The sequence below is a fragment of the Lethenteron reissneri genome, chromosome 31 (assembly GCF_015708825.2).
Source record: "Lethenteron reissneri isolate LAM-NWPU_2019-01 chromosome 31, ASM1570882v1, whole genome shotgun sequence".
Taxonomy (NCBI): Eukaryota; Metazoa; Chordata; class Hyperoartia; order Petromyzontiformes; family Petromyzontidae; genus Lethenteron; species Lethenteron reissneri.
In genome coordinates, this window is record NC_083809.1 from 7,527,945 (window position 1) to 7,551,912 (window position 23,968).

At 49.8% G+C, this 23,968-nt stretch overlaps 1 protein-coding gene across 7 annotated transcripts in view; it reads left to right on the forward strand.

Moving 5' to 3' along the window:
• Positions 1–23,968, forward strand: part of UBR3 (ubiquitin protein ligase E3 component n-recognin 3) — a 153,815-nt gene that overhangs the window by 79,937 nt on the left and 49,910 nt on the right. For all 7 annotated transcript variants that reach the window (XM_061563457.1, XM_061563460.1, XM_061563458.1 and 4 more), the window contains exons 26-29: positions 11,224–11,424; positions 14,812–14,945; positions 16,148–16,258; positions 21,725–21,922. In XM_061563457.1, coding sequence (XP_061419441.1) covers positions 11,224–11,424; positions 14,812–14,945; positions 16,148–16,258; positions 21,725–21,922 — 644 coding nt within the window. The remainder of the gene's footprint in view (positions 1–11,223; positions 11,425–14,811; positions 14,946–16,147; positions 16,259–21,724; positions 21,923–23,968) is intronic.

Genomic DNA, 23,968 nt, shown 5'->3' on the forward strand with positions numbered 1-23,968 from the left:
CATCAGCCCGACCGGTTTTTGAGAGTGCGTAATGTCAGCAGCATTGATTCAGTACAAGCAAACTCGGGACCAGTGTGTCCTCAGCCTTGTCGGCCTCGCTTGACTTAATGCTGGTGAACTGCCAGAAGTAATGTGCGAGGACCCTCTGAACTAGGACCTAAGATACCGGTCCTGGTTCTGACGAATCAGACCAATCACCTGATCGTTAGACACAGACACGTCAATAGACGGACGAATTTCTATACATAGGTGGATTAAAAAACAAGCAGGTTGATAGGCAGACAGCCTGCCAGGTACATACAGCTAGATAGACTGGCTTGGTGATGGAGAGAAGCCAGATTGACAGACTGATATGCGTACACAGACAGACGGAAAGAACGCTAGACGCAGACATCTATGCATGTTGACACAAATACAGAGATAGCTGGATGGCCAAATAGGCATTGATAAAAACTAGACACCTACAAGTCCAACCAGATTGCATGTAAGAGATGATTAGACAGGAAGTTAAGAGACTGCGTTGGCAGTTATAAAACACATTATTTTGCGATACCTATGTGACCCTGCCCACGCTTAATGGCTTACCAAACCGCACTGACCTGCATCGTGGAATAAAGGATAATAATTTCCCATGACCCGCACGGCTTTGGGCAGGCCCTCATCCATGCATTGGGATGTTTGTTCCAAGTATATGTTGTTTAAGTATAGTGAGGACTAGAGAGACCAGGATAGTCTCATTACATGAAGAGAGACCTGGGTCACCAAAATGACAGAATAAAAAAACAAATAAAGTACAGTCTTGAAGCAAATAGGCAGATGTGTGCTTCAGAGAAAACAAAGACAAAGATCTCCCCCCGTATAGCCTTAGCAGACTGTTGGGGCAAGTGCTGTAAGCGGGCACCTAAATTGATATATGCAGCCAAGGCATGCCCAAGCCAGCTTCTGTCTGGCCAGATAGAGGGGGCTACACTGGCGTCGCACAGGGTCGAGAAGAGATGGACTGATGTGGTACAGGACGATGTGGAGCTGGGTGGACTTGCCGATGACTGAAGAATTAACAGCACGCAAATATGTGCATTGCGTGCATATACAAAGCATTCGGCCTTATCCTGGCCACAGGCTCGCATCGTTCTGACGATGCTCACTTTGCTGAGGGAATATGTAAACCGGTCAAGATTTGCCTCGGTTAATAAAAACTGCGCTAACCATTTCACCACCTCTCTCATACATTTGAATATGTAAACGCTCACACACACACTTGCATGCAACAGCACGACAACGACGACCTCCGTTTGCCTCTAAGTGGCAGTGACGTCACCACGATGATTGTGCCAGGCCAGGTGCACCTTGAGGCCACGTGAAGTTTTGACGACTCGTTGGAAGCAGGTCGTGGGATAGATCCAGATGTTTTGGGTTGACTGACTGAGATGACAAACAGATGCACCACCTGTGTACCCCACTGTGCCGAACTGTTTCGTTTTAGCTTCTTAGCGCTCCGCTCATGGTTGTGAACGTTACTTTGGGGGTGCTGGGCAAACACCACGCAAGACCGCCTTTGTCTCCCCAGTGTTGATATTTACACACTGCACCAGGTACTCGTTTAAGGCTGAGAGTTACCCTAAGGGAGGCCCTGCACCGTTTCAGATATTTGCTATCGTTATTGGTCATGAGCGGGAATTGTCGGCGGGTTCATAGCGTGGTGCGCAAACCTCCACAGTATTGCTCCCCACACACAAACACACACACACAAATACACCCACACAACAAAGACACGCGCATTAACCTACGGTCAAATGCTGACACATCAGTACACGGACACACACGCGCACACTCATATGCATGCACACTCGCACCACACATACAGAGACCGGCGCTTGCTTGTTCCAGCTTTGGCGGTTTGCGTGCATGTTGACGTGCGGAGGGGCTGCGAGGGCGGGAGGTGAGCCTCTGCACGCCCTCACTCGCTCACTCGCTCGCACACTCGGCCGTTCGCCACGATTTCTGCTCGGAGGGTTTAACAGCGACATGCGTCAGTTTCATTTTTTACGGCTGACATTTATTGCGCGCTGCGAGAGGCTATTTATTTACCCTACGCCGTCGGCAAGAATGGGAGGGATGTGAAGGGGGGTGGGGCGAGGTGGCGGGGGGGGGGGTGGGGAGAAGAGGGAACGCGTTCTACATTGAGCCGCTCTAGAGGGGATGGTATTTGTCCAACGACTCTACTACGCTGGCCACATGTACGTATGTACGTTGAGCTTCTTCCACACCGTACGTAGCCAACCTTGCAAATTGGAGGTGTGGGCGAAGGACAACAAACTAAACACAAAAATGAGTTCAAAACCAATGAGATTTCAATCGAGATTTAAAATTGCATAGCTCTAGTAGATGCCTTAGAAGAGATGGAAGTACCCACACTTTACCCCACCATATGCGACCTGACGATTGACTAACTGCGGTACACCAATTCATGCTGCTGGGTGAACAGAGGGGGGTGTGGGGGGATATACGGATTTTAAGAAACTTGCCCCATTGTTTCGACTGCTACTCGGGGAGCTCGTATTGAATCTCTGGATTGCAATTCCAGTATGCTAACCTTTTTACATTATGGCAGCATTAAAGTCGATTCAAATTAGATGCACGTGCTCAAGGTGAATGCATCGAGTCGTACGTCAGAATCTTGATGTTTTACTGTGCACGAAATGGGTTTGCGTGCGACTTGGTCGTGTTAAATCTAGGCTTATGGAATGGACATAACGAGACAGAACATAATCAACAACGCAAATGACACGGTAAAAATAATATGGAACATAGCTGATTCCCAAATCCCAATTGGGACCCTAAATGTGACCCCCATAAAAATCCATCAAATCAAAGCAGGGCTGAAACATTACATGCCCTAGCAATCGGGCTATCTTTACTTAGCATGTACGGGCTGGCTATTATTATGATAGATTTTGTTCTAATTAAAATATGCAATTAATTCCACGAGAATTCTATTAAAAAGGAGGAATGATTATGTTGGTAGTTTAGGTTAATGCGAAGACCCAAACGATGTACTCTGATTTAAATAAATGGATAAGGTATTCGTGCCCATTTTCAGGACAATGTCATGGAGTCTGAGGACTCTTGATTCAAGATGTGATCCTGCTTTTGGATGTTTGGCCAATTCCTTCTTAACGGCAAGTTTTGCATGCGGAAGGAAACTGGGGTGCCTTGCAGAAAACCTGCAAATTATGATCGCGCTTGTTCATCCACGAGAGCCTCCGTGGGGTGGGTCTCTTGACTTTTTGCTACCTGTGATCCCAGGTGAGAAATTTACAGATCGTGGGCATGTTTGGCCAATAGCAGTTCCATTGTACGATTTTAACTATGGGAGGAAACTGGTAGAACCCAGAGGAGACCCATGCAGGACAGGGGGGAAGAACGCAAAACAACTCTGTCCAGGAAGGCGCGCGAGTTGGGAGTCGAACCCCCCAGGGCTTTGTTACTGTGAGCCGCAAGTGTTTCCACGCACAGATGGGTCAAGAACCCACTTGTTACTCTGCCATCTTGTGACTGTCTTGCGGCCTTGTGGCAAACTAGCAGTGGCTGAGCTAGGGAAAATACTTCCTCGTTTTCATGTACACGTACAGCCCGTTTGTCACTCCACTGCTGGATGAGGGGCTCCCTTTGTCACGTGACCCCATACTTCACTATGGTGGTTATTACAGGTTGGTGAAGGTAGGGGAGCATAGTACAATGCAATCAAATATTTTTCCGCAGTAGTTTGCTGCCCACAATGTACCCCATCAACAGCCTATTCCATCTGTTATGGGCATGGTGGGCTCTTATTCAAGTGTTAACCAGGCTCAAACCTGCTTAGTTTCTGCGAGCTGATGAGGCCGGGCAGGTTCAGAGGGATTTGGCCAACGGCACTCAGATTTCTACGAGTTTGTAATTTCCACAACTTGGCTGGGTGCCAGCCATTTGAGAGCAGGCAAGCACACTTTGATTTTATTCTCATGTCATGGTCCCTTTTGTCTTGATTTAGCTCGATCGGCAAAATCAGCAACGGCTGAATGGAGATTCAAGCAAATGAGAAACTCGGTCTGAAGTCGAAAAGAGATAAAATATATATATATATATATAAAACATATAACGACTCCCCATTCCCTGCGTCTCGTTAAGCCGATTATTAATAAGTGCTCACGTGAGCGTGCCATCGTTCCCACTTATAGTTTGTAGTTCATTGGACTGCAACTTTGGTTTAAAAAAAAAAACCTCACCACTCTCCCGACTCTGAAATTAAGCCCCGTGACTTGCCCATTAAAGACAAAGTCGTACACAATGCAATTAATCACAGCCAAACGGAGGAACTGTTTGTTAGGACATTTTGAAAGTTGCGTGTGAAAAGTGGCCGAGCGTCCCCTTTTTCTTCTAGAAGCTACGGTGGTGTGACGGTTGACGCACTGGACTTGAAATCCAGAGGTCGCCGCCGGTTTGATCTCCCGACGTGAAGAGTTGAAACAACGGCGAGAGGTTCTTGAATCCCCCACCAGCTCCGTCCCACGCAGCAGTATAAATTGGTTCACCACAGTCGGTCAATGGGCATGTTGCTTGTGCATTTAGTCTCGTTACTCCCACCTCTACCAAAACATCTGGGCAGTGTGGAAGAGTAGGCCAAAACACCCTGTGGAGGGGGCTTTTTCTAATGGAGGCCATTCATCTGTTGGAGCCCTGAGTTCAAGCCCTTGGGCTGCATGGATAGACAACTGACGATTAGTACCCGGTTTAATTTCTCACTTAATATATCTTCCGGGTCACTAATGGACTGGATTAAGCATGTGACTTCGTAGCCAAAGCCATAGCTAGAGATATACAGGAAGTGGTGTGCCGGGTGCAGATAATATGTTCCCCAATTGCCGAACCGAACAATCTCGGCTGAAATTAAGCCCCTGATTATGACTATAATCACGTAATACTATCCCCATGAATAATGATCAACATTCATTGCAGGCTACAGGAAAATAAGATCAGCTCTGCTTGGGAGGACCGTTCAGGCTCGTTTAGACAGACATTTTCTGCGGAGCGCGGGGTTGAGTGTGCTGCACGTGCTGCAGTCGTCACGCAAAATTGGTTTAAGCGGATGTTGGTGGCGTCGTGATTACTTTGCGGATTGCTGACGGACGTCAGGAGGAGGCCGAGGGCACGCATGTTATTTTCCGGGTGCCCAGGCAAGCGTTGTTGCGACTCGCAGCATATCACGCATCTGGAATGAGGTGCACGCTGACGCACTCGCACACACCCACGCACTCCCACTCGCACGCACTCGCACGCACTCGCATGCATACGTACTCAAATGCATGCATGCGCTAGCTTGCCGTCACTTCTTTTAGCCTCCGTACATGGACCCATTGTCTTTTACTGAGACAGTTTTTTGCATGTTGAGTCATCTCAAAGGAAAGTGTCTTTACGGAGACACCAGAAGGGTGAGCATCTCTTCCGAGACACATAGAGGGGAAAGAGTCTCCACTAACACACCAAAGCAATGTCTCCTACCGACTCCATAAGACGGCGTTATAGCCGAGTTGCGATGTTCGTGGCGATAACAACCGCCCTTTCCCAGCAGCATCAGATGCATCACTCTCAGCGTGTTCGTGCCCTTGCACAGCAAAGGTTGCCGTCCTGTTTGATTACCCGCACCTGCCTAATGTTGGTGTTTAGGACATCGTATAATTCCCATTGATTGGCATCGATTCAGCTCTGCTTTCTCTTTCAAACAACCGTCCGCTCCCGACCGCCTCCGTTCAACGGCAGCAGCGACAGTAACAATGACAGCTTAATAATGAATTCAGCGAGTGCTTCTTGAGTCCTGATGCAGTGAGACTGCAGGTGATTGCGAGACAAGAAGGTTTCTGGGGTTGGGAGGAATAGTTTGGATGCCTCGTATGCCCTCGTCTCGAGACATCGAGCCGACACCGCTGAGGTTCTCGGTTCGAATCAAGATCTCGGTAAGGCCAGCGGACTGGACGGTGAAAATCATGCAAGCTTGGAAATTCACTGAGAGACGGAAAGAGGAGTGCATGCATTATAGAACACGTGCCACTTAAAGGCATCGTATTGACTGCTAAGAAAATTAATCAGGCTTGGGTAGCACGCGTCACTGACATAAGGGACGATGGCTGGTGGTTGAGGATAACTACGGAGTGGCAGCCTACAGAGGAAATATAGCTGAGAGGACCTCCACCACGGAGATGGAGCGATGGTAAATCAGCTCGTATGTGGGTGTCACATGGAATCTTACTTCACTCCTTGGAGAGATGGCGATGGGTAGGAGGTGGCCTTCATCTAGCAGTGGATTGATCATTGCTGGTGGTGATGACACAGATGCTGTGAGACTCCAAATCTCCTGTGGCTGTAAGGTGTCAATGAGATGGCAGTACAGCCACAAGGTTTTTGACCTGTCTGTGTGGATTTGTATGCTTGGGTTTGAAGAATTCTGATTTTCTCTGACATGAAAAATACTTATTCAAGATGTGACCAAACATTCCAGAGCAATCACTTTTGGTGCTCCACCAAGCAGTACATATTCCGTCTTGTACCAGCACGTTTCCACCAATGTTCACAGCACAGCGTGATCTCTGTGTGGTTCACTAACCCCACCTAAAGAGTGCTGGGTTATAGGCGTGCACCACCACGCCGAGCTCAGAGGCACCCAGTCCCAAGGATTGAACCGAGCTGCTCTGGAGTTACCGGTTCAGCATCCTAATGCAGGCAATCAACCCCACTGAGAGCTGCCCAGCCACCTCAATGATTACAACAGCAGCACATGTTTCATACATTCATTTCGACTAAAGATTTACCAATCAGCACTATGATTAATGTGACTGCAGCCGTCAGAGGTGCAATCAACTAGCATTAGCGCGGGGAAAATAACTACAGACCCACAATGCACTGGGGATTCGCTCAGCGCTGACCCCCCCACCCCACTCTGGACCCCCCCCCCCCTTTTCACCATCCCCTCTCCCCCCCACCCCTCCCTGTAATTGATTGGAATCTCTTGGACCTTAGCCGTTTGAAAAACCGCATGAAGAATCTTGGTTCTCTGAGATTCGGTTATCTCAACACAAGTGCCCCAAGCTTGCACATCGATTGGCCTGAGTCTAATTACACGTTATAGGAAGATAAAAGCGTCTCTCCGCTAAAACAGGCAGAGAGGCGGTGATCATCTCTGTTGGTGACCCGGGCTCAGCTGTTAGGAATTCCATCTTCCTTCGGTGAGGGGGCCCACTTTCTCCATAAGACGATTTTCTACAAAGTGGTGTCTATTTTATTGGCCCCTGGTGGATGAGTTGACTCCTCATCCATGATTTAAACTTGTGTGACTTTGCTATTCATGATTATGGCGCCGCCAGATTGAAGCAGGCAAACATCTGCCCAAAATGCATTTCACCTGCCCAGGTGACACTGGCGTAATTCTCAACTCTAAATTGGAAGTTTAACACGTGGTAGGCTTTCGCGACCAATATCATCCATAATATAGGTTTTGTGGGTAAGATCGCGTAAATATAAATGTGTCGTTTTACCCGCCACCACCCGACACAGCCAATTCGCAAGGTTTGTCACGTAAACAAAATGTGCCACTTCGTCGTGACTAGTTCAGCACACCGGTGGTGTGTTGGAGAGAAAATCCACAACATTACAATCTGAACAGAAGATGCCAATTCGTAACTAGTACAGCACACCGGTGTGTTGGAGTGCAAATCCACAACATTATAATCTAAATGTTATAATCGAAATGTACTCGTAACGAATTGGCATGTTCTGTTTACGTGACAAACCTTACTAATTGGCTGTGTCGGGTGGTGGCGGGTTTAACGAAACATTTATATCTAACCCAAAAAACCTATGTTATGGATCTAAATTGGAAAATCACACAAGGTCAAATTTTGCCCGGTTACATCATCCTTCCAAGGGCTGATAAAATATGCAACACTTTGTGGGACGTCAAGAGTGGCCATCGAGCAGAGAAAATTTCCCCACCTCTGCCACCTTGGGAATGCGGAGTTTCCACCGCAGCAGCTCATTGCTGCCGATGGACATGAGCGTCATTTCCCCGTGCTTGCTTAAGCGAGGGGGGGACACAGGCTGACTTTGAGTTGGTGAATTGCATTCCGCCGTTATGGCTTCTGAGTGTTGGGCAGCGAGACGGAGACAGCCAATCGGTTACCGCCATCGCCCTGGCATTAACATTCGGCACGGGTCCTGGGGCGTCGGGGAGTCAAACTAAGTCATTGGGACATCACGGCAATGCGCTTCATCAACGCCGCTGCTTATCGCGCACGCGCGCCTCTCTCGCCGAGACGTCGAGACGAGACTCGCTGATTCATTGACGCAGTGTCCTTTATTTAACCAGATGCGAGCCCGCTGAGATTCATTATCGCATTTGCAAGGGAGACTTAGATAGCCGTGTCTGCGTGCGGACAGCTATTGATTTTTGATTAATGTATTTTTTTTTAAACAGTCCACTTGTGGATAAGCCGACTGGATAGCGCTGTTACTGTGCAGCGATAAACTTAGCCCATCATTCTCGTGGGGGTCGTAAAATTTGTACCACGTTTTGGGGAAGTCTTCAGTGGTTGTGTCTTGCATAAACAGGGGCCGTCATAGGAATGTGGAATTTCTATCACGGGCTCATGAGAAAATGTTGTCACCCCCCCCCCACCCACCATCACCACTATGTATGTTTGAACAAGTAAACATTGTGACTCATGTAAATTTAATAAAATACAAATTATATATTTACTGTTATGGTGGCCAAGAGGATACGTAGCACGATTATGTAGGTAGTTGTGGTCAATAGCTCGGTCCTATGAAGCTCAGGGCTTCCAATAAAGAGATCACGAGTTCAAATCCTGGTCAGTGCTCAATTCCCCAACATCAACATCAAAGACAAAACAAAGATAAAAGATCCCCCGTATAGCCTAAACATACTATTGGGGCAAGTGCTGTTAGAGAGCACCTATGAAGGCCAGAACGAAATTTGCAGACCGCAACCAGGTACTGATTTGAGGCTGAGTCGACCTAGTGGAGGTCCAGGACAGGTTCAGATAATTCTCACTGGCGTTGGCCGTGAGTGGGAATCGAACCCGGGTCGCCAGGTTTTGTAGCACAGCGCGCTAACCGCTGCACCACCACTCCCACACCACCATCACCACCACCATGACACCAGGGCTGTCGCGATAACAAGCACTACCCATTGATGCAACACTACTGGCTGCGTACAGGACAGACGACTGTAGTTGCCGCCAAATTACTTCACGAGCGTTTCATTCCGGCCATAGGTATGTGCATTTTCCACCCCTCGATCAGAACTCCTGCCCGCTCGATTAAAATAAGTGGGCGCTGGGGCATTCGGTGTTGCCCGGTGGTCGATACGACTGGACATCTGTGAAACTACTGGACATCTCCGTAATACAGGTTTTTTGTCTGTCGCCTGTTGAAGCTAGTTGTAATTACTGGCGAAACGTCGTACTTAGATTGTAAATGTTGTGGCTTTGCTCTCCCACACACCGGTGTGCTGTACTCGTAATGAATTGGTATGTTCTGTTTACTTGACAAACCTTACTAATTTGGCTGTGTTGGATGGTGGCGGGTTTAACGACACATTTATATATTTACGCGATCTAACCCAAAAAAAACTCTATTATGGATGATATTGGTCACGCAAGCCTACGTGTTATACTGGACATCTGTGACGAGGAGTTTTATCGCTCATCGGATTCCTCCAGCATGAAGAAATATTCTGATTCTGAATAATGCCGGAGTGACAGCCGAAGGAGAGAACAGCGGGGAACGCGCCTGAGAAGGACGTCCACCAATAGGACGCAGCGATGAGATCAGCTATTGTGCAGGTGCTTGGTGGACCGTTGGTGACTGCTTGGGGAGCGAGCCCTTCATCCAGCATTGGGACGATCGTGGCCAATGATAACGACGATGATGACGGCGATGATGACAACGATGATATCGGGACTGCCAGTGACAGGTTAAGCTTCGTCGATCGCTTGTTTACGAAAGCGTGGTGATGCTTTGCGGCGTTCGTTACCCGTGACCCTTGCTCGTCGCATCACCCGCAGTATAATTGCCTCTGCTGCGGGTCGGGGGAGCGTTTGGAGGCAGAGGCCAAGAGAGAAATGGAAAGTAAAGGTGGTCGATCTCGCCAGCATGAGGTCAGAGAGTTAAAATGACGAGGCACATTTCATGTCGGAATTCTGAGTTGGAAATTGCTCGGATATCACGAACGCCCCATGCGCAATTTATTTATGTAAGTTTTTTTCCATTTGAACCGTGCGTGTTATCCTGCGTGAATTAACCTGCACTCCTTCTATGTTCCCCGATGAGATCATATTGAGTTTGTAGGTCTGTATGTGCTTCACCTGCGTATTATTTTGACCAATGTGTGTGTGTGTGCGCGTTGACATGTGGTATTTCATCTGTGCGTGTTCAAATGTGTGTGTGTTCCTGCACGTGTGTGAAGATTCACCTGTCCATCTGTTAACTTGCTGACCAATGTATATGAGAAGTGTAATGCTTCGTGCAGGCGCTAAGAACTTGGCGACCCGAGTTCGATTCCCACCCACCACCAATAATAGTTGTGATTATTTAAATTGGTCCTGGGCCTTTGCTTTGTCGACTCAAACTTTAGTGAGAACCTGGTTCCGTGTGTAAACATTATCATTGGTGAGACAAAGGCGGCCGGGCACGGTGTTGGCCACCCCCCACCCCTTTGTGTGCCCTGCCAGCCTTCATAGGTGCTCAGTAACAACAGTGTCAAAGGCTACACTGGAGATCTCTGTCTTTGAATTTGTACAAAGTCGCCCTGCACGTGTTTGCTTTCCTAATACTTTACCTGTATTTGTGTTTACTTGTGTGTGTGTGCACATCTGTGCTTGTGCATGTGCACTACACATGTCCACTTGTGTCAGTTCGCCTGCGTGTATATTCACCAGTACGTTTGTGGCGTGGCGCGGTCGGGCATTCGCCCTGGTGCAAGGTGTTATATGGGGTCCCCCCCCATTCCCACTTCCTCCGTTCTGGGTAGCCCAGTGCTTGGACACCACAAGGTGCAGTCACACTGCCTGTGCACTCGGTAACCACGCCATGTACGTGCCGACCTACGCTACGGTGCACACATTCTCCTGTGTGCCGCGTTCACCCGCGCCTGCGTTCTCTCATCGTGCGCAGACGCGAGCGCTGGTGAGGAGGAGGCGGCGACTGCGGACGCGGGCACGGGAGATGACGGCTGCCCTTCGTCTTCGTCGCAAGAGGCCGCGTGGGAACGCCCGTGCGAGGAGGTGGTGCTCGACTGCGTGACGTGCGGTCAGCGCGGAGCCTCCACTGCCCAGCGGCCGCTCGGCCTCATCGTGCTGCTCCAGGCCACGTCCGGTGAGCGGTGAAGACGGGCACCGGCAGGTGCACCGCTTCCACCACATCCGGCACTGCGAGGGCCGCTAGGCGTAGACGTGGGGCGGCGGTGTTAATTTCGTTAATGAAATCGGTGCCGGAAATATCCGTAAACTACGTGTGTATTCACTTGAATCAACGATTACCGCGAGAGAAGAAATCATTAAGCGTGACGATGACTACAAGCGTCGCGCACCACAAAACCAGAGAGCGACTGACCGTGATGAGACAAGGCTAACGAGTTTTAGTGAGAACACGGACCGAGATTTACTTCCGTTACTAATATGGGCCGGGGGGGGGGGGTATTCCGAGGGATTTACAGACTACGTGGGCAGCAGAGGAAAATGAGCACCCTGTCAATCAGGGCTTCGATTGAATGCCTTGGTTGCTGAAGTGGAGCGTGCATGGAGGAGAGTAGAGTGAGATGAATGGTAAGAGGTGGGAGAGTGCGTGGAGGAGAGTAGAGTGTGATGAGAGAGGGGAGAAGTAGGAGAGTGCGTGGAGGAGAGTAGAGTGAAATGAGAGGGGGGAGAGGTAGAAGAGTGCGTGGAGGAGAGTAGAGTGAGATGAGAGGTGGGAGAGTGCATGGAGGAGAGTAGAGTGAGATGAGAGGGGGGAGAGGTAGGAGAGTGCGTGGAGGAGAGTAGAGTGAGATGAGAGAGGGGAGAGGTAGGAGAGTGTGTGGAGGAGAGTAAAGTGAGATGAGAGATGGGAGAGTGCGTGGAGGGGAGTAGAGTGAGATGAGAGGTTGAGAGGTAGGAGAGTGTGTGGAGGGGAGTAGAGTGAGATGAGAGGGGAGAGGTAGGAGAGTGTGTGGAGGGGGGTAGAGTGAGATGAGAGGTTGAGATGTGGGAGAGTGTGTGGAGGGGAGTAGAGTGAGATGAGAGGGGAGAGGTAGGAGAGTGCGTGGAGGGGAGTAGAGTGAGATGAGAGGTTGAGAGGTAGGAGAGTGTGTGGAGGGGAGTAGAGTGAGATGAGAGGGGGGAGAGGTAGGAGAGTGCGTGGAGGGGAGTAGAGTGAGATGAGAGGTGGGAGAGTGCGTGGAGGAGAGTAGAGTGAGATGAGAGGTAGGAGAGTGTGTGGAGGAGAGTAGAGTGAGATGAGAGGTGGGAGAGTGCATGGAGGAGAGTAGAGTGAGATGAGAGGGGGGAGAGTGCATGGAGGAGAGTAGAGTGAGATGAGAGGGGGGAGAGGTAGGAGAGTGTGTGGAGGAGAGTAGAGTGAGATGAGAGGTAGGAGAGTGTGTGGAGGAGAGTAGAGTGAGATGAGAGGTGGGAGAGTGCGTGGAGGAGAGTAGAGTGAGATGAGAGAGGGGAGAGGTAGGAGAGTGTGTGGAGGAGAGTAGAGTGAGATGAGAGGTAGGAGAGTGCGTGGAGGAGAGTAGAGTGAGATGAGAGGTGGGAGAGTGCATGGAGGAGAGTAGAGTGAGATGAGAGGGGGGAGAGTGCATGGAGGAGAGTAGAGTGAGATGAGAGGGGGTAGAGGTAGGAGAGTGTGTGGAGGAGAGTAGAGTGAGATGAGAGGTAGGAGAGTGTGTGGAGGAGAGTAGAGTGAGATGAGAGGTGGGAGAGTGCGTGGAGGAGAGTAGAGTGAGATGAGAGAGGGGAGAGGTAGGAGAGTGTGTGGAGGAGAGTAGAGTGAGATGAGAGGTAGGAGAGTGCGTGGAGGAGAGTAGAGTGAGATGAGAGGTAGGAGAGTGTGTGGAGGAGAGTAGAGTGAGATGAGAGGTGGGAGAGTGCGTGGAGGAGAGTAGAGTGAGATGAGAGAGGGGAGAGGTAGGAGAGTGTGTGGAGGAGAGTAGAGTGAGATGAGAGGTGGGAGAGTGCATGGAGGAGAGTAGAGTGAGATGAGAGGGGGGAGAGTGCATGGAGGAGAGTAGAGTGAGATGAGAGGGGGGAGAGGTAGGAGAGTGTGTGGAGGAGAGTAGAGTGAGATGAGAGATGGGAGAGTGCGTGGAGGGGAGTAGAGTGAGATGAGAGGGGGGAGAGGTAGGAGAGTGTGTGGAGGAGAGTAAAGTGAGATGAGAGATGGGAGAGTGCGTGGAGGGGAGTAGAGTGAGATGAGAGGTTGAGAGGTAGGAGAGTGTGTGGAGGGGAGTAGAGTGAGATGAGAGGGGAGAGGTAGGAGAGTGTGTGGAGGGGAGTAGAGTGAGATGAGAGGTTGAGATGTGGGAGAGTGTGTGGAGGGGAGTAGAGTGAGATGAGAGGGGAGAGGTAGGAGAGTGCGTGGAGGGGAGTAGAGTGAGATGAGAGGGGGGAGAGGTAGGAGAGTGCGTGGAGGGGAGTAGAGTGAGATGAGAGGTGGGAGAGTGCATGGAGGACAGTCGAGTGAGATGAGAGGGGGAAGGTAGGCATGGGCAGGTTGCTCAAATCTATATCTGTGTCTCTGCTTCTCTTCCCATGTTTCTTCCTCTTCTTCTCTGTCTCTCTCTTCATTTCTCTGTTGCCTGGTCACTCGTTGCCTCGCTCATTCTCTCCCTCGAGGACCACTCCTGTCTTGCTTTGTCTCTCCCTATCTCCATTCTTTTATTTGTTTCTTTCCCCTCTCTTCCTCAGAGTCTCTCTCTCTATCTTTCCATATTTCTTTGTCTGCATCTCTCACCGTTATTTTTGTCTTTCTCCACGTGGCTGTCTGCCTGTCCACCGTCTCATTCGCGAGTTGTTTGTTTTCGTGCCCCCTCTTGTGTCTCTCGTCCTTCCTCCGTTCTGCCTTTCACTTGGAGTTTGTCCTCGACTCTTCTCATTTAAGCTCTGAGGAAGCATCCATTGGTCACGTCCTGAGAGGCATTTTTATAAATCCCTAATCGGGGCCCCCACCAAATGCCACGCTGCCCGGAGGGAGACGTTGAAAGGAGACGAAAGGGTATCCTGGCGTGCGCGCGTAATTGTCGTCTCTGCTCGCATTGAGCTGCTCGCTTTGAATTCGCGTGCGTGAGTCACGGTTGTTTCGGGGGACTTTTTCTTCCTACTTTTTACATTAAAAAAATAATGAATGTCGCATTTTATGGCGAGAGCCATACGAATGGCCTTGCGTTCAGAGCTCTTGCCTCGCTGCTCGAAGCCGCGAGTTCAAATCCAGGTCGAGGCTTGAGTCAGCCCGTCATGCCTCCAGGATTAATAAGACGAGAGCACCGCTTTGTGGGACGTCAACAGTGGTTGTTTTGTGGATAGACTGCCCCCCGCCATGGGAATGTCCTTGCTTAACAGCACTTACTCCAACAGCCTGTGAGGACTATAAGGGGGATCATGGTCTTTGACACTCGCATGCCAAGTCGCATGTCATCATCATCATCGTACGGTATCTGAGCCCAGTCTGGACCACGGCGAAAGGTTGACTCAGAGCCCGAAACATTTCTCTCTCCCCGCACAGTCCTGGGGCATCGGCGGAGGAGCGATGAGCGCAAGCGTCTGCCGACGCGCGAGGGCGAGCGCCTGTACCAGGACGACACCTGCGGCTCGTCGCATGACGTGCGGCTCAGCGTGTTGCAGAGACACTACCTCGAGGTAACGACGCGCACACGCACGCACACACACACACACGCACGGCTGTGCTCGCGGGGAGGTCGTGAGGGGACGCGTCATCAGGGTTGAGTGCGGGCGTCACGCAAAGGTTCGAGGGACCACGTCCGGAGACGTAGAGAAAGACGGACGCTGGGCAAGGAAGGAGTGAAAAAGGGGAAAGAGGATTGGGGGGAAAAAAACTACTGCTCAGCTATTTCACTTCCCCATATGTACCCTGTGCTACGAATCCGATGGCCCGAGTTCGATTACTGCTCATAGCCAACACCAGTGACGATTATCTAAATCGGTCCTGGGCCTCCCGTAGGTCGACTCAGCCTAAAAAAATAGTACCTGGTGCGATGTCTAAACATCGCCACTGGGGAGACAAATGTGGCCGGGCGTGGTGTGCCGTGCCGGCCTTCATAGGTGCTCGCTAACAGCACTTACCTCAACAGTTTGTTAAGGCTATACGGGGGTTTTTTCTCTTTGCATTGTATTATATATACATGTGTAATGAGCAACTTGCGCGACACGTCGTGTACAGGGTACTTCTTCTTTATTACTCACACTGGGCGTAACACAGGCCAACACTTATTCTTCCTCACACCGAATGCAACATTTAGATATTAACGTCTCTACTGGCTACACACAGCCGATCACTCGGCGCGGTTCCACCGTCAACACTCGGCTACGCCGCTGGCTGGCGGTGTTACGATGACGGCGATGGAAACCCGCAGGAGATCTTCCACGTGGCCGGACGACGGAGAGAGATGTCGGCGAGCAGCGACGCAGCCAGGACCCAAGACCCCACACACGAGCCCCGAGCCCCGGGTCCACCCCTTCTTATATCCAACCCGAGATGTGGCTAAGCCCCGCCTCCAGCCACGCCCTCTCGTGGAACCTTCGAGCAGGTTCTCGGAGTATCTCGGCTAGCCCCACCTTATACCTTTGCCCCAGATAGACCTCCTTCTCTGATTGGTTGTTACTTAACCATGCCCGTACCCGTGATTCCCCTTCCAGGCCAGTAGGTGTCACTCTGTCATTACATATGCACACACATAATATCCTCTATATCCTCTTCATCGCTATTCGATTTCACTATCCAGTATAGCCATGCCAGCCTTAATAGGTGCTTTGCTCGGAGCACTTTCCCCAATGGGTAAATGAGAGGTGGTGGTGGGTCCTTGTCTTTTGTCTTTGCATAGAGCTCGTGCCTGCAGTCGGTGTCCGTGGGCTGGGAGGGGGGCGTGTATGTGCAGACGTGCGGGCACACCGTCCACCTTGACTGCCACAAATCCTACATCGAGTCTCTGCGGGTGAGTCTCTCCTCGTCACATGTCGCCCTTGTTTCGTGATAGTGGTCACGATTAGTTGTGCATCGTGTCGTCGTGCACGCAAATTGCTGTGGAACCACAGATGAGCTGGAATGCATCACGGCGGCGAGCCACCAAATGAATGCTTATAAACGTGGGAGAAAACCAAAGCACCCAGAGAAAACACAGACGCGTGAAGGGGCAGCACTTTGTCCATAACAGAAGGGACAGATGACATTAGTCTGCATATCACTGGACCGCTTTCTCCTGCCAAGCCAGGGTATGGCACTGCCTCGACGTCCATGGTGGCGAGATGTTATCTCCCTCGCCTGATGTACAAGAGTTCACGGGTTCGATCCCGACGCTGACGCTTGTTTATTTGGAGTCTGCATTTTCTCCCCATGGTCGCGTGCATTTTCCTCCGGGTCCTCCGGAGTATTTGGCTGCAATACATGATAAGCCATTTCTTTGAGCTATCATTTGTGGCCAGGTTACTTCTGAAAAAGAGCTGTATAGCGCAGTGAGCCTTACCTTGTAAAATACAATAAACATATTTTTTTTACTTTGTGCTATCAATAACCCAACCCATAGCTATAACCCCAACCTTGACCCAAGTCTTGTCCTTGGCCTTCGTTAACCCCGTCTTACAAAAGCCCTCCCCCTGGACCTTGGCTCTTTAGTTCCGATACCACGTGGCCGTGCGACAAGAGTGTGAATTGAGTCGTCGCCATCCTTTTGCTTTGCCGACGTCCGTTTCAATGACACACGCCGAGTGCCAGGAAGCATCTCCTGTGGCTCCCACCACCTCTATTGCCATCATCACTCCCCCACCTCCCATTGCCCTCCTATCACACCCCTATCACACACAACCACCCAATGCTTGTGACTCCTCCTCCTGAAGCCTTTCACATCGCAACGCCCCCCCCCGCCCTCCCTACCCCCCGCCCTCCCTCCCCCGCCGCCCCCGTTCCCCACTCGCACACAAGCACTATCACAACGCCTCCGGCATTCCATTTACAGGCGTCAGTTACAAAAACTGCGAATTAGATGAAATCGAAATTGAGATTGCGATGGCTGGGACTGCGCGAGCATCATCACGGAGAGAGAGTGTGCAATGTCTGTGACGACACTGCCTTGTGACGTACGGGATTTTTTTTTGTTCCCATTAAAAAAAAAACAATGCCATTTCGTTTTGTTTTCTGTAACTGCGTAATGAGTTTCAACATTTAAATTCGCTCATCGTATCAGCCAGATGGGCAGGCTCTAGAGACCCTCTTGAGAGCAGTGCTTACGAACCTGTGGTCCGTGGACTGTTGGTGGTCCACAAGCCCAAGGGAAGTATACTAATAGGGTTTTTCCCCTTTTTTCTGGCAACAAAACTGACACCTTTTGCAAGAAATCATGTTTACATTAACCACAATACTTGCAGTCAAATGAAAACAAAAAACAATACTCTGATAATTTATGCATTGTCCTTGAAACTGATTGGTCCACACCAGAGGCAGCTAAAGAAAGCTGAGTATTGTTTTTGTTTTCATTTGACTGCAAGTATTGTGGTTAATGTAAACATGATTCCTTGCAAAAAGTGTCAGTTTTGTTGCCAGAAAAAAGGGGAGAACCCCTATTAGTATATTTTGGTACTGGCAAAGGAGGTCCCATGACCCAAGGGAAGTAGTTCACTGTGGTGAGATTTATAACCATCTCGCTTGGTATGCAGGAGGTTGTGGGTTCAGTGCTGACCCTGACGCCTGCCTGCTGTGTATTCGGAGATTGCGTGTTCTCCCTATGGTCGTGTGGATTTTTCTCCGGGTCCTCCAGTTTTTCCCTCCACATTTAGAAACATGCGTTTTTAAGTATTTGGCTGATATTTATTTCCACGTGATAAGCCACTTCATTGAGCTTTCACATGTAGCCAGATTGCATCTGAAAAAGAGCTATATAGCTCAGTGGGCCTTACCTGCTCGAATAAAAATAGTTTAGATTAGTTTTAGGCCGCAGAACCAACGCAGATATCTAATTTTTGTCACAACACATTATACATTTACTTGCATGGTGCTCCATGAAAATATGTTAAGGGTTGACAGTGGGGCCACGGTTTTTGAAAGGTTGGGGACCACTGTTTTAAGAGGTTATTTTGACCTACTCTTCCATACTGGCCCCACGGTCGTGGAAGAAGTGCCCTGATAATACCTATTTGTCAACGACAGTGATGATGATGATGATAGCGTGGCGGGACCTGCCTTCTGTATGCGCGACTCGTTCCGTCGCGGAAGGAATTGCTTTTTTTTCTCCGTTTCGAGCAGGGAAAAAATAATAACGTCGTTACGAGCTAATTTACTTATTCAAAACGGCGCTGGGCTGATGGGAGATTGAGTTGGCGGGGTGGTAAGTTGGGCGGGGAAGATAACGTTTAAAAAAAAGAATGTTTTATCATCAAGGAAGAAAATCAAAAAAATCACACTGGTTTTTCACCATTGTTGCCAATGTAGTCAGATGAGTAGTATTCTTGCGTTCTTTTGTTTGGACTGCTGTGAGATGCCACCATGTGTAGGGATGGGGAGGTTGACCAAAGTATTTTAAGTGCATTAGGTGACCCAGAGGTGTGTGTGTCATCACTGGTTAGTTTTACTCTTTCAGAGATCGGAAGGGATGCTTTGTCTCATATCATGACACTGATAGTGCAATTCAGATGAAATTCTTGGGGAAAAGAAGACCAACAATCTTTTAAAACGTGCTCACTGATGAATCCGAATGAGATCAAAACCTATCCAAGGCTCTTCTGCTGCCAACTGCCTCTCTTGAGGTCCTGTTGACTGAAATGTTCAGCTTCAGTCACGCGTGATTTTTTATATTGTTGTTCATATTTGTTTGAACATGCGCTCCCGTACGTCCGCATCACCATGTTAAAATATCACCTTTATTAAGTGCCGCAAGGCAAAAGTTTTGGTGTCGTTTGAAAGTAATTATTTATTTAAATTGAATATTTTCTCGAGCCATTTAAATCATAATATTTGCAGTTGTGGAAGAAAAAAACAACCTGTGAAGTGGAATATTTTAAATGATGCAGGTGACGTAACCAAACATGCACATGCTCGTGCACATGTACACAACAACAACCGCCGTTCGCCACTTTGGTGGCACTTATGTAACCACGACGCTTGTGCCTGGCTAGGTACACTTTGAGACCGCGTGACGTGGTAGAAGGCCACGAGGGAGACCCAGGTGTTGTCAGTTGACTGACGGAAACGACTGACAGATGTACACATGCACATTTACACAGCCATCAAAACAAGTAGGTGGTTAGGTAGGTAGGTAGCTCGATCTTATCTCTGGATTAGCAGGCATATACTTAGATTGGCAAGAAGGTTGTTAGGTAGGTGGCAATATAGGGCAGTAGGTGGTGAGACAGATAGGTAAATAAGTACGTAAGTAGATAGGTAGGCAAGTGGCTAGGCAGTAGGTACGTTGGTAGGTAAGCAAACAAGTGGATGGTTTGCTTGGCAAACAAGAAAGTTGGATGGTAGTCGGTGAGCAAATAAGTTGGAAAGTAGAAAACAAAGTAGGTGGTTACGTCATCTTACAGGTAGGGAGGCAGCAGGCAGAAAAGCAGGTAGACAGACAAGCAAGAATGTAATTAGGTAGGTAGTAATTAAGTTGTTTGACAGGCTGTAAAATCATTACGTAGGTAGGTAGTTAGACAAGATAGAATATCGTCAGTTAGGCAGGCGGTTTGACAATCAAGACGATGATTAGCTATGTCGGTAGGGCGATCCATGGGTAAGTGCTTCGTCATGTGAGTAGGTGGATAGGTCGGCAGACAGGCAAATTTGTAGGTAGGCAAACAGGCAGGCGAATAGGAGAGCGGTCAGACAAGTGCGTATACATGCAGGCGGCTTCGTATGCAGGCGGTGACTGTAGCTGTGTGGATTAGGAGGTGGTGAGTGCTGTGCACGAGGGCAGCGTGGGAGCCGTGCCAGCCTCGGCCGCCCCATTATCTCGCCAAATGAAGATGGATGCGCTCGTAGAGGCGCTAAAGATTTTCCCGTTAAGGAAGCGCCAGCGAAAGGGGCCATCATTTTCCCCGGGCTTTTTGTTGTTGTTATTGTTTTCGTGGCTGGGCCAAGACCTCCGGCGTTCGCTAACAGGACACAGGCGTGTGTTTGCGAGCGTGTGTTTGTCTGTTTGCGTCTGCATGTGTGTCTGTCAGTGTCTGCTTGTGTTTTGTCTTTGCATGCATGAGCATGTGTGTGTATGCGTGTGTTTGTGTATGAGTCTGCTTGTGTTTGAGTTTCTATTCATGCGTGTGGGTTTCTGAGTGCCTGCATGTGAGTGTGGCTGTATGTGTTTGTGTCGGTTAGCTGGCAATTTATGTACAATTTCCAGCCACAACTAACATCAATTGCAAGTTCTATGTGAAGCAATCTTAGGCCCTGCCCTGTGCCGACTCATGGTTAAATTAGTATCCAGTGCAATGTGTAAACATCCAAACCAGGTCAGTTGGGCATGGCGCTGGCCAAAACCACCCATGTGCTTAATAGGTGCTTGTTAGCAGCACTTGCTGCATCAGCCTGAAATGGCTGTACGTGGAATTTTTGTCTTTGTATGTAAGTATATGGATGTCAGCACATTAGGGGGCACAGCTGGTTTATCTGCAAGTAATCTCAGTCGGTCAATCCGTGGCACCTGGGTCTGTCCCGTGACCTCCTGTCAGCGAGCCTTCAATGCTAGACGTGGCCTCAAAGTGCGCCTGGCACAGGCGTTGTGGTGACGTCACCGCCACTTGGTGGCAAATGACAGCTATTTTCTGTGTAAGCGTCAGTGTGTTTTTTGTTGTTGTTATCATTGTTGCTGGGTATAGGCCCAATTGCTCAACATGTCAAGGAGCCAGCATCAAAAAGCACTTTTAAAGTTGTAATAGGTAAGTTAACACACTGTTTGAATTGAAGAAGGTTGTTATAAGACCTTGGGAAATAGAGACGATGGGAGGAAATTATCAATTGGAGCAGTACGATGGAATTGTTGCAACCTGCAGTGTGGTGGTTGAACCCAGTGTGGATGAGACGACACAGTCGGTGTGGTCGACCGAGCCTGAACAAGGGTGGCATCAACGAGTGAAGTTACGGTAACAGTAACCATGCTAGTAGTGATGGCAGAGTGATAAGCAGGTGACCGGCAGTGAGCGAGCGACTGGATTCAATCGTTAAGTTCTGGATGATCAATCAACTGTATAGAATTGTTTATGCGTATTTTTATGTAATGGTGGTGCTTTGGGTGTCAGATTTGTTCTGTACAGGGCACCACCTGTTAGGCAAAAATGAATTGACTTGACTGAGCACATCACGTTGAACTCTGCCAGGTGCGTTGAGGTAGGAACCGGGTACTTCGTCCCAGAAGTGATGACAGATTTCCAACGTTGGCCAAGGCTGTTTGTGTAAGCAGTGTTTGCGTGCGTGCGTTTGTGTGCATCAGAGCGACCACGTGCTGCAGAGCTTCTCGCTGGACAAGGGGGAGTTTGCGTGCCCGCTGTGCCGCCAGCTCGCCAACAGCGTGTTGCCGTGCTGCGGCACGCGGCCCCGTGGGGGGGCGACACGCCCGGGCCCCGCGCGGCCCCTCCAAGTGCTCGTGCGCGAGGTGCGCGAGCAGCAGGAGAGCCTGCGCGCCGCACTGGTGAGTCGCCGCTAAACACGCCGCGGTGCCACATCGCCACCTCCGCATCACACCCCCCACGGCATCGCCACAGTACAGCGCCGCCACCGCACCACCACGGCGGCATCGCACCGCCAGAGCGCCGCACCGCCACTTCCACATTGCATCCCCGCAGCATCGCCACGGTACAGCACCGCAGCACCGCACTGCTGGATCACCGCAGCACCGCACTGCTGGATCACCGCACCACCGCAGTGCCACACCGCCACAGCGCTGCATCACACTGTCACCGCGCCACGGCACTATCACAGCACTGCCATAGCGCCGCATCACACCGCCACCGCACCAGACTGCCACTGCACCGTCAGTGTCGCAATGGCACCGCCAAGTCGCTACGGCACCGCACCTTGCGTCAAGGCACTGCACTATCGGTTCCCACCACTGACCAGCTGGTGCCTACATTGGAATAGGCACGCCTCACGATGCCAGATCCGGTCACCACCTTTGCGAGTGGAAAATCAAAGGACGCCCAGAATGCGTCTGCGAAGAGAGACCGTGTCCAAACCGACGAGCGCAACGTGAATTATTGGACTTGCTGTGAACTCTAGAATGCATTGTGAATCGGAGAGCTTAGTGTAAGCTACTGCCAATTTAATAAATAGCAGCAACAGCAGCTCGTATAGCCTGACTTGAAGCTGCCACATGGGTCTTTCGCACTCGGATATTGATATTTTTTTTTAAGTTGCTTTTCACTCAGCCGTACACAAGAAGGGAGAACTGCACTGGAAAGACAAAGCACTAGCAAGGTGTTGCACCACGTAGACGTTTCACTGCCGAGTCACTGTGCCGCATTGTTCAGTACACGTGATGTGCTGATAACGTCGCTGTACGACATTGCACGACACTGGACCGTCACGTGCGCTACATTGCGCTGCATTTCACTGCGAGGTCGTTGCATCGCACCGCACTGCATTGCATTGGAAAGTCACCGAATGCAATGCTAGGCCACTGCACTGATAACTACGAATGCAGACATTCATTGATTGAAACTGATTCTTACACCTGTGATACATGCATCGAAACGTGTGTGTGTGTGTGAGTCAATGATTTAACGATTTGTGTATGTTGTATGTGTCTAGTTCATGTGACCCCTTTAGTCATGAAGGGATATTCCACAGGCGGCAAGAGAGATTCACATTGGTAACAAAATCCATTCTGCATTGTTCGTGGTACTTGACCTGGCAAAATAATGGACATGTAACTCGTGAGTTGACGCGTAGCAGCAGTGAGTTGTGTTGCATTAGCAGGAAGCTGGAACTGAGCCAGACAGCAGAGGGATCGTTGACCGGGCTGATGCTGTCTAATTCGCTACACACGAAAGCCCCGGTTCAGATTTGCACCCAGGATCACAGCGATTATTATTTTTGTTCACCCAGGAAAGCCTCACGGAGTGATGATGGCTTCGTGTATTCCAAATGAGTAGTTTACGAGTAATTTTTCAAACTTGGTAAATCTGGGCCTTGACACTGGCACACAGTGGCCCACTCTTGCACAGGACGGCGTGTCGGATTTTTTTCCGTGAGTATGAGTACACTCGCAGTAATGATGAGGGCAGCCGCGAGATTCGAACCATGAACTCGCCTGCAACCACTGACCGATCCACTTTAAGTGGGTTCGGTTTGTGCGACTGTGTATATGCGGCTAACCTGTTTCTGCACAAAATTCGCTGTATTATGCGGTTTGAATTCACTATACATGCGGCTGTGCATTGTGGGTTGAGTAACTGTGCGGTCCTTGCTACACGATTTTGCTTTGTATGCCCCTTTTTTGGAAAGCATCTACCGCTTATAAAGCGAGGGAAACCTGAACTAAACTGGGATTACTCTTAGCAGTCAGCGCCCCCTACTGGCAGACTAGTGCTCACTTGAAGGTCGGTGCTGAATCACCTTGTTACGGTGCAGGGAACAGCTGTAGCAGGGGGTGCCCTCTGAATATTTGAGATGAATTGCAAGGCGCTGTGAGTCGCTGGGTGGGTGCAGTTCACCACTGAATCTCTGAACACGCAAG